The following is a 10,932-nucleotide window of genomic DNA, read 5'->3' as shown; positions in this document are numbered from 1 at the left end:
GGTCCCTGGCAGTTGTGGCGGGCTTGGTGGCCCTCCGGCATTATGTCCCTGCAGCAGCTGTTTCCGCAGAATCATATTGTGTAGCATACAACATACTGTGAATATGTGGGCACTTGTGCCTGGAGAGTACTGCAAGGCTCCACCGGATGTATCCAAGCACCGGAACCGTGATTTCAACATCCCGAACACACACTCTATGATTATTCTCGTTTGTGCGTGTGCCTCATTATGGCGTTCTTGCATGTGTGTGTGTGCATTTCTGATGGGTGTCATCAACCACGGCTCCAGTGCGTAGCCAGCATCCCCCACAAGGTGACCTTGTGTGATGTCCCCCCTGGCGAATACCTGATACAGCTGTGAGGCATGCCAGATATGGGAGTCGTGGTAGCTTCCAGGGCTGCCAGCACACACATCCATAATAATGCCCTGCGCATTGCACATGACCTGGCAATTGATGGAGGGGTATCCCTTGCGGTTTATGTAGCGTCTACCCTGCTCCCCGGGTGGTGACTTAATTTCTATGTGCGTACAGTCTATCGCACCCAGGACCTCCGGTATTGTGCCACACGGTGGAAGCGGGCGCATATTGCTAGCCAACTCCTCCTGAGATGTGGGGAAATTTATGTGCTCATGGGCATGTGGTAACATGGCATCCAGGAACTGGTGTAGTACCCTGGATGCTGATGCCTGTGAGATGCCCATTATGTCCCGGTGGGCCTTTGAAAGGTACCTGTAGCCAGTATTCGCAAGCTCACACATACCTTTGTGTCCACTGGGATGGGCTCCCCTCTGTTGTCTCTTGTTCTCAGGCACGGCCGGCACAGCTCCACTATTTGCTGTAACGTGTCCCTGTCCACCCTGTAGCGCTCTACTATCTCCAGGTCTCGCAGCCCCTGGTAGGTCACCCTTGGTCTGAACAGTCTCCTTCTCCTGTGAGGCCTACGGTAGTTGTCGGCACCACCCTCCGCAACTCCGTCTGTCTCTGCCACATACCTATGCATCACGGCCATGGCAGCACCCAGCATATACATGTTAAAAGTTCCCCGTCTGTTTACACCCTACGGTGCGGCGTTTGGGAAATCGCTGTGTGTTGTGTGCATTGAGATTCACTACTGTTGAGCTGAATAGCCGGTGATGTCATTGGGTGTGTCTGTGCGGCCGTATCCATGGATTATTTCCGTGGTTTTACGGTTGCAACTGCAACGGTACTGCCTGTAGTGTTACATTACAGTTGCCTGCATTGCCTTCGCCTTGCATCTTACATTACTGCATCCTGCAGGCACATGGCATATGATGCATTTTATCTGCAGCCGCAGTTATGCTACCTCTGTACTTGGCTGTGCTATTTCGGTTCTTTGCTCTTTGCATTTCTACTACATCCCTTACTATCTTTGCACTCATATGCCTCCCCTTTCCCGTTATGCAGGAGTCTGCATGCAGAGTTATCAGCTGCCGGCGTTTGCCCTTCCTGCATTGATTGGTGTTAATTGCTCATTACGGATCCATTTACACTGCTTCCGCATTTCCTCGTATTCTCCGCATTACCTTCCTATATCCATGGTTGTTGACGGTGAGGCCGTCACATGACTGGTTTAGGGAACGTAGTCATACTCGTGCACATGCATTTGTACGCGCATTATGTACTCTCAGCGCATCTATTTCCTAACACGCCAGTCGCGGATGCTGTGATGTGCATTGTACAGCCCAGATTTGCTGACCTCCAATATCCTTCCTCCTACAGTGGCACACCCCTCTGTGGTTGACATGTATCTCGTGTAGGCCACTCCTCGGTGTAGTACCGCTATGCCGTTTGCACCATCCTTACGCCGGCGCCGTTTTTGCAATTCACTATTATCTGCCTCATTTGCATGGAATTGACTACTAATACATGGTTACGGCGCCGGACACCGCCACCACTCCTTGACAACCATTGCGCTGGGGTTGCAGCTTTACATATATACTATGGTGTGTGGTGGCTGTGCAGCTGATTTGTGTTCTACTGCTCTTTTAGGACATTGTCATATTATTTCATTGCTTTGCAACTTCTGTGCACATATCCCGGGGGTCTGCTGTTCTTTCTACGTACTTGTCATTTATGTCATTTTCTACATTTTGTGCATATTTTCTTTGGACATTCTCGGTGCCTTTCCACATTGGCATATTGCACCTATATGATACCTGACTTTGACAGCCTTCCGTTACTCCTCCGGTATGTTTGGGTAAATGTAAACCGTTTTTTTTGGTTTACATTTCCGTGCCCTTACGCTACGCCTGCGCCACTTCGTGGATCGCTATTTGCCCTCATTTGCATGGTGCTATACCGCACACAGTGTGTTTTGCATACCTACGCCGGGGGCGGAGACGGTCCGGCGCACGCCGGTAGTGCACGTGGGATTCATTCATACCTGAATCGCTAAGCAGCCATATTTGGCGTTATAACGCCGATGCTATGCTGGCGCCTGGCGCAAGGTTCATGAATCCCGGGGACTATGTTGACTACCTGTTTGTTGTCTCTGGGACAAGAGTATCAGAGTCCACTCATTCAGGTGAGAATGGTCCATGGCACAGCTGTCAAGCAGAAAGTCAGGAAGGGATTTTACAAGTCCCTAACCCTACCCTCATTGTTAATGATGTAGGTAACTGCATCACTGCAGGAGCTACCAGTGCTGTCCTCCAGGAAAATGCATATTTCCACAACGTGCCTTCTAGAGCTATCAGCATCCTGATTCACAAACCATGCCCACATCTGACTCACAGCCATGGCCATGCCCATCAAGGACTGGCCTATCACTTCCCATGGACTAGTACTGCAAGTGGCAAGGAAGCCAACAAATCCTTACCTCTGTTCCTCCACTCAGCTTTTCTATGACTCAAACTATTAACTTCACTTGGGTCTTCTGGTGTGCAGTCAGGGCTCTATATTTCTGCACCACAGAACCAGAGCAGATCAACCTGGAATTTTTAATATGACTGTTTTAATGTTTGAAACAGTTTTTACAATGATTTTCTGTTTTTCATGTAAAAATACTGATACATCTGAAATTTAGACTGCCTCATTATTGGAGAAAACAGAATTTTCATAAGATTTGATATTTTAGGCCAGAGCACTCATTCACCACAACCTGTATTACTTCTTGAATGTTCTGCTTGTAATACTGTAGGCTTCATACCTCTCAGCCACCCTGTATTTGCTGGACAGTATTCAATGTTTGTTAAAAAATAACAGGATGCCCTAATATTCCAAAAGGGCCATTTAAATCACAATTTGTTCATTTTTTTTTTCATTTTATCCTTTAGTCCTTTTGTTTAGTACAGTTGTTGCTACTGCAGGTCAATCCTGAGAAAACATATTAATTTTAATGTGCTCATCTGAGCCAGTAATTAAAATAACTTATAACACCTTATGATCATTGTTTTTCTTGCTGTTCCACCAGTTTACACCCCTTCTTCAGTATGACACCAGTACTAGCAACTTTATGGAAAATGATTCTAGACCAACTTTCATCTGGAAGAAAGGATTACCAAGTGATGTCCCCCAAGAAGGTAGGAGACTGAGTTAATATATGAAATACATGTAAAACATGAACATATTTTCTTCTTCCAACCAAAGTAATAGTGACAGGATATGATTGAAGAAATGTATGTGTGAGTGACATGCAAATAAATATGTAACCAGCAGGTACACAGACAAGACCAGCAAACATAAAATATGCATACAGACATACATGTCAACACATACAATAAGCTGAAACAAACCACACATTTCAGAGTTTGTTACATGCTATAACTGGACAAAGCAAAAATTTGGTGCAAGAAAAAATGCATTAGTACATGTGTTATGAAAACAGAAATACTACTCGACTATTCCTGAATGCAACTGTGTGTGGAGAAGTGGAGTTACCCAAAGGCATAAAACAAAAGATTCCTCTTCCCACCTTTTCATTTGCTTTGGCCACAGATCTCCAGCTCAGCTTGCCAGTTGTAATACTTTTGTACATAACCTTGCTGCATCAAAAGACTGCCTTGTTTGTAAATAATTTACTAATGTTTCTGGATGGACTAGGCACAGCCCCATGACCACTATGGGGTAATATCTTTAAAAGAAAACATCAGTCATAAGCTAAATACATCTTTCTCATTATGTGTTGATTTTTATGCATTATTGGCTTTTTTGCATCATTCTAAGTGGTTAAAACCCTTTCACAATTTTTACACCCTCAAATTATCTTATGTGGGCTGCCATACCTATGTGTTTTTTTTTGCAATCTATCTTTCACTGCCACTGTGAGTGGACAAAAGTAAAAACACTGCAGATCAGAATAGCTGAACTGCAGTCACTGAAAAAAATGATGAAAACCACTTTTTTTAATTTTTTGGGGGGCATGTCCTCTGCACCCCCTCCAATGTAGGGGTAGGCCCCCACTCCTCCTGAACTTCAATATATACCAACTTCATGGTTGTACCAACTCAAAGAACTAGAAAAATTCCTCCCAAAAGGGCATCATTGCTGGCACAGCTCACCAACAGTGATTTTCAATAGAGGATCTTCAATCGTCAGTCAGTTGAACCTCGGGCAATTGAAGCTTGAAAATTCAGTCTTCTTCTACCAGTAGTTTACCCCTGTCTTTGTCCTATAACATGCTTTGTTTCATAATACAACCAACCATAATTTCAGGAGTTTTGTCTCTGCATTTAGTTATAGTAGTAGTACTGTGAGTCATTGTCGTTCAGTCTCTTTTGTTTTTTTTCCCAGATTCACTTGACGTGGCAGAGTTAAAGATGTTAAGATTTGCACTGAGTGTGACGAGGATGGACAGGATTAGGAATAAGTATATTAGAGGGTCAGCCCAGGTTGGAAGGTTTGGAGACAAAGCCAGAGAGGCAAGATTACGTTGGTTTGGACATGTGCTGAGGAGGGATGCAGAGTATATTGGGAAAAAGATGCTAAGGATGAAGCTGCCAGGTAATAGGAAAAGAGGAAGGCCTAAGATAAGGTTTATGGATGTGGTGAGAGAGGACATGCAGGTGGTTGGTGTGACAGAGCAAGATGCAGAGGACAGGAAGAAATGGAAACAGTTGAGCTGCTGTGGTGACCCCTAACGGGAGCAGCCGAAAGAAGAAGAAGAAGACTAAGATTTGTATATCAATGTAAATTTATACTGTACTGTGAAGGAATAATGTTTGCTTATTCACCTGGCTAATATGCTCAATTATTTGTTTCTAATAGTTTTTCTAAACCCATTGTAGGCAGGAGTTTATCATCCTTCTAGTGTCCAGCCTGGACTAGTGATTGATGTGACGTGGCACAAGACAAGTTCCTTTCTATTTACTCCATGGTTGTGTGACTACGCTGTTAGGATATTTAAGCAAGGGGGTATGGCGAGCAAGGTCACCTGCATGCAGTGTGAAAGGGGGACTTGATCCCCTAAAAAAAATAAAATAAAATAAAATAAAAAAAAACTTTTTGAAGACATATTTGCTATATATAATTTTTATATAATGTGATTTAATGAGATGTGTTTTAATAAATAGAATAAGTTTTCAATGATGTTTTTCAGTAATTTGATGAAAAGGCAATTAGATGAAATGACATGCACTCATACAAGAGTATATATATATATATATATATATATATATATATATATATATATATATATATATATATATATATATATATATACATACATACACACACACACACACACACACACACACACACACACACACACACACACACACACACACACACACAAGTATGTGAATGTTAAAGAAACATACAGTTGCACAGCCATCCCACCACTTGGGAGATCAGACCACAACCTGATGCACCTTCTCCCCATCTATGTGTCAGTGGCTAAGAAGCAGCCAGCCACCATCAGGAAGGTCAGGAAGTGGACAAGGGAACCAGTGCAACCCTTCAGGACTGCTTTAAGACCACGGACTGGGAGGCCCTCTGTGAGCCTCATGGGAAAGACATTAATAGCCTCACTGACTGTGTCACTGAATACATCAGCTTCTGTTTGAAAACCACTATACCCTTAAAATCTATACGCTGCTTCCCAAGCAACAAGCCATGGATCACCAAGGATATCAAAGCTCTCCTGAATGAGAAAAAGGCAGCATTTAGGTCTGGAGACAGGGATGCAGTGAAAAGGACACAGAAACAGCTGACAGAGAAGATTTAGAAGGTGAAGGACAGGTACAGGAGGAAGTTAGAATAAAAAATGCAACAGCAAAGAAGTATGGAGGGGGATGAAGACCATTACTGACTATAAGTCTGGCAGCCATGTGACAGAAGGGAGTAAAGAGAGAACCAATGAGTTTAACATGTTCTTTAATAGGTTTGATAACGTGCACCGGAAAAACATGCCTTGTGGTCCCACTTGAAAAGGGAAGATGCCCTCCTAGATAGCAAAATGCATACCTTGTCTGCCCCCCCCACCAGCCTCTACTGTTCAACTCAGAGGAAGAAAGGTACACAGTCACATCCGCCCCGCATGACACAAATGAAAACTGCCCACACTCCTACCTCAACTGGCAAAGCAGAGGCTAGCAGTTTGACTATCATCCTATCAGAGTACCGGGTGATCAGAGAACTGAGAAGACTTTGCTCTTCAAAAGTGGTGGAGCCTGATGGCATTAGCCCATAGGTGCTGAAGACCTGCACCTCGCAGCTCGGAGGGGTGCTACTCAGGATCTTCAACTTGAGCCTAAGTACCCATAGGGTACCTGTGTTGTGGAAAACATCCTGCTTGATTTTGGTGCACAAGAAGGCACAACTTCAGATTACAGGTCTGTGGCACTCATGTCACACTGCATAAAAGTCCTTGAGAAGCTGGTCCTGGAAGCATTTCACCCCAAGTTCACTTCAGAACTAACCCCCCTTCACTTCATATACCAGGAAAAGATAGGGGTCGAAGATGCCATTATCCACCTTATGCAATGAGCATACAGTAACCTGGATAAACCGGGAGGATCCCTCAACATCATGTTCTTTGACTTCTCAAGTGACTTTAACACCATCCAACCAGACAGGCTGGGGTGTAAGTTGTCAGTGAAGAATGTGGATGCTCCCTTAGTTTCATGGATCCTAGATTATCTGATCGATAGTCCCCAATATGTGTGACTGCAGGGCTGCATGTCTTGATACAGTACTATGTACTATGTAGCACTGGAGCACTGCGGGGGACGGTTTTATCACCTTTCCTTTTCACCCTGTATACCACAGACTTCAGCTATAACACTGAGTGCTGTCACCTGAAAAAATTCTCAGATGACTCAGTCATAGTAGGGAGTATCAAGCATGGAGATGAGGAGGAATACAGGAGGGTGATAGACAGCTTTGTGAGCTGGTATGAGATTAATAAGTTGCAGCTGAACATCAGTAAAATGAAAGAGCTGGTAGTAGATTCAGAGAGATCACAGTTTTGTTCCCCAATGACCCCTCTGTCAGTTGGGGGGATTGAAGTGGAGATTGTTCAGGACTACAAGTATTTGGGGGTGCATCTGGACAGTAAGCTGGACTGGTCCAAAAACTCACAGGTGGCATATAAAAAGGGTCAGAGTAGGCTGCACTTACTACGAAGACTCAGATCTTTTGGAGTCAGCAATACTGTGCCATGGCTGTTCTGTGAGAGTGTAATGGCCGGTTCTATCTTCTTTACAGTGGCAGGCTGGGGTAGTAGCATAAAGAAGGCTGAGGCAGACTGAATAAGTTGGGAAGAAAGGCTAGTTCTTTAGTTGGAGAAGCAATGGACACCCTTGAAACTGTGGAATAACTGGACACCCTCGAAACTGTGGCTGAGAGAAGAATGTTAGTGTGACTAAAGTCCATCATAGAAAATATTGACCACCTATTCAACAGAGTGGTGGATGGACAGAGAAGTTCCTTTATCAGGAGATTGACAAACATAAAGTGCTTCACTCAATGTCACAGGTAAACGTTCCTGCCCACAGCCATCAGACTCTATAAAGTCTCCTATTGTCTTAGCACCACCCCACTACTGAAGGAGACCATATAGTGCAATGTTAAATTTTACCCATGTTTTCCTTTGTTCTCCATCCTTTTTATCTCTCTTTTATCTCTTTTTCAGTGCAATATTAATCATCAATGCAATTATCCTTTGTGCAATATGCTATACCTTACTTAAGGAATCGTAATATGCAATACCGCATATCCTACAGTAAGTGGTAATTAACACAAAAGGCTCTCCTTTTCATGTCACTATTATATGCTATATCAAACTCATCTAATACATTGGCTATGGTCAACAGTGTACCTGTGTCAGGCGTTGCTGTTATATATGTGGGGTAACATAAGTGAGTATAGTAACTGTCATATCTAATTATGTAACATGTGCGTTTGGTCTCCGTTTGTGTCTATGTTTACCTGTGCAGTTGTAGCATATATCTTTTTCTATCTATACATTTATATATATATATACACACACACACACACACACACACACACACACACACACACACACACACACACACGAATAACTTCTAAATATCATATTTTATTCTTACGTCCCACAGTGTGTGTCTATATCTCTTTGTATATATATATATATATATATATATATATATATATATATATATATTTATTTGTGCATATATATATATATATATATATATATATATATATATATATATACACACGCACACACACACACACACACACACACACACACACACACACTCACACACCAAGGCACTAGTCGATGTATATATACTAGATAAAAAAAACTAATAAGTATAGCATATCTATGAATGCCGCTGGTGCTTATAAGTACATGAATGAACACAAAGAAAATATGTGAATTAGAATTTATTAGAATTGAGTGCTTTCATCTCTGCCTGAGACTTCATCAGAATAAAATCATCAAGTACCCACTGCCATATATATGCTAAAAAAACCTTACCTGTTATTCAGTTTCCTGTCAATTAAAGTTAATTGAATTGACTGTGTCTGTTAAACACACACTGGAGTTTCCAAGTGTTAAGAACCAAGTTTGACTAGATTTGTCCAGGCACAGGCAAGTACAAATTATATATTTAATAAACCTTATGACTTAGATTCTGGTAACCGGGATTTGGTTTGTTTCGACAGTGACTCTGAGCAACTGTCTGAATCAATCTTTTTCAGGTTGTTTCACCAACCATTTGGCAGCTAACCCCAGTTAGAATAACCTAGGTTCCTCCGGAGTTAACTTTTTGTCTTTAAAGCAATCCATTTTCCTGTTGGAATCCAAACTTTATAAACTTAGTAGTTTACAGGTTGAAGTCTCATATTTACAAGAATGTAGTAACAGAAATGTTGTACCTCAAGAGTTACACATTAATACATTTCTAAATGGGTTTACTAAAGACTGTGTGTTTTTTAAAGATTTTGTTTCTATATTTGACTATTGCGGAGTTGAAATTCTGCAAATATTAATTAAAAGGAATTTGAGATTCATTAAAAATGTTAGGAATGAAATTACGTTTAAACAATCATATTACCAAGGATTTACTGTTTTTTTAATACAAAGATTTTTATGAGAATGTTTTTTCTAACACTGAAAGAAAGTGTGCAGAATTAAGAGAAAAGTAGGAAAGTTGAAAGGGATGTTGAACGATATAAAAACAACATGGCATATTTAGTCCATCAACATTCCAACAACATGATTTTACAAGGCAATGAAGTATTTAATGAGGTAATACTAGATGAATGTTCAGGGGAAGTTAATGTACTAGAACAGGAGACTGGGAGGGACTGCAATGAGGGCATGGTACACTTTACAGAGCATGATTTTCTGTCATTGCATAGGTCAGAGAGGTTGGCTGACCAGGTGTTACACCCTCATGGTATGAGCACGCACCCCAACATGGGATTTGATAACAGGGGAGATCACCCAGGGACATCATACCCTCCACCACAGAGATACAGCAAGGGAAGAGGGAAAAAAAGAGGGTGAAGGAACAGGAGGAGATGATTTTGAGTTCCCATGGGGGTTTAATTTTAAGCCATAAGGGCTATAACATTTTTAACTATGCTAATATTGATGTTACCCCAACGACTTCTCTATCTTCCAGAAAGGATTCAAGTTTGTGCCCAAAAAAGCATTTTAGTCTGGCAGACACCTCCAATGAGCTGAAACTGTTTACAAGAAATTTAAATTTAGTAGTTTAACTTAAGGACAAGAATATTGACCATGAGAATACCAACCCAACAGGAATTTGTAGAAAAAAAGACTGTCTTTAATCCCATACTACAGACTACCAGTCAGGTTTTCAAGCGGGTTGTTTGGATGACTTTTATAAGACTGGTAGGACAAAGAAATTGACTTATAGGAATTTGACACCTAATGAAAGAAAAAATATGAATGATTTGGTAAATGATAGAAACATTAGACTTATGTAGCCTGACAAAGAAGGTGGTAAGGTGCTTTACGATTCTCACAACTATTCATGGGCCATGGCAGAAATACTTCTGGCTGGTAGTACATACCAACAGGTGTTGAGGAACCAGATTAATGTAGCTTACAGAACAATAGATTACCAGTTAAAAGACCTTAGGACTGATAGAAGAATAGATCCTGATACATACGATTTATTTTTTTTTAAAAACACATTTACTGAATTATCAATTGTGACACAGTCAAATTTACATTCACATAAAAGTAATCAAACTATACTAACATAAACATTATACTTCACATATATTGCTATATATTAGATAACCTAAGCAACATTACATACATTATTCAATTCCTGCCTTTTTTTAAACAAGAAACATGTTTATTAAAACATCACTTACTACATAGGCAATCATACATTTATATAAATGAAAACAAACCACATCGACACACTCCTAGTTGCAAGCATTTTACATAACTTATAATCTATCCAATCTTTCTCACTCAAACATTACATAGCTCATTTAAGTCC

General features: G+C 41.3%; 1 protein-coding gene across 1 annotated transcript in view; it reads left to right on the top strand.

The window, feature by feature from the left end:
- The window catches only part of LOC122804231 (heat-stable enterotoxin receptor-like), a 1,796,602-nt gene that overhangs the window by 804,281 nt on the left and 981,389 nt on the right, over window positions 1–10,932 (top strand). Inside the window, exon 8 of the mRNA XM_044073980.1 lies at window positions 3,435–3,543. Within this exon, the coding sequence (XP_043929915.1) occupies window positions 3,435–3,543 (109 nt within the window). The remainder of the gene's footprint in view (window positions 1–3,434; window positions 3,544–10,932) is intronic.

The sequence above is a fragment of the Protopterus annectens genome, chromosome 1.part1 (genome assembly GCF_019279795.1).
Source record: "Protopterus annectens isolate FY-2018-M chromosome 1.part1, PAN1.0, whole genome shotgun sequence".
NCBI classification, from domain to species: Eukaryota; Metazoa; Chordata; order Ceratodontiformes; family Protopteridae; genus Protopterus; species Protopterus annectens.
This window is presented reverse-complemented; position numbering and strand designations above follow the sequence as displayed.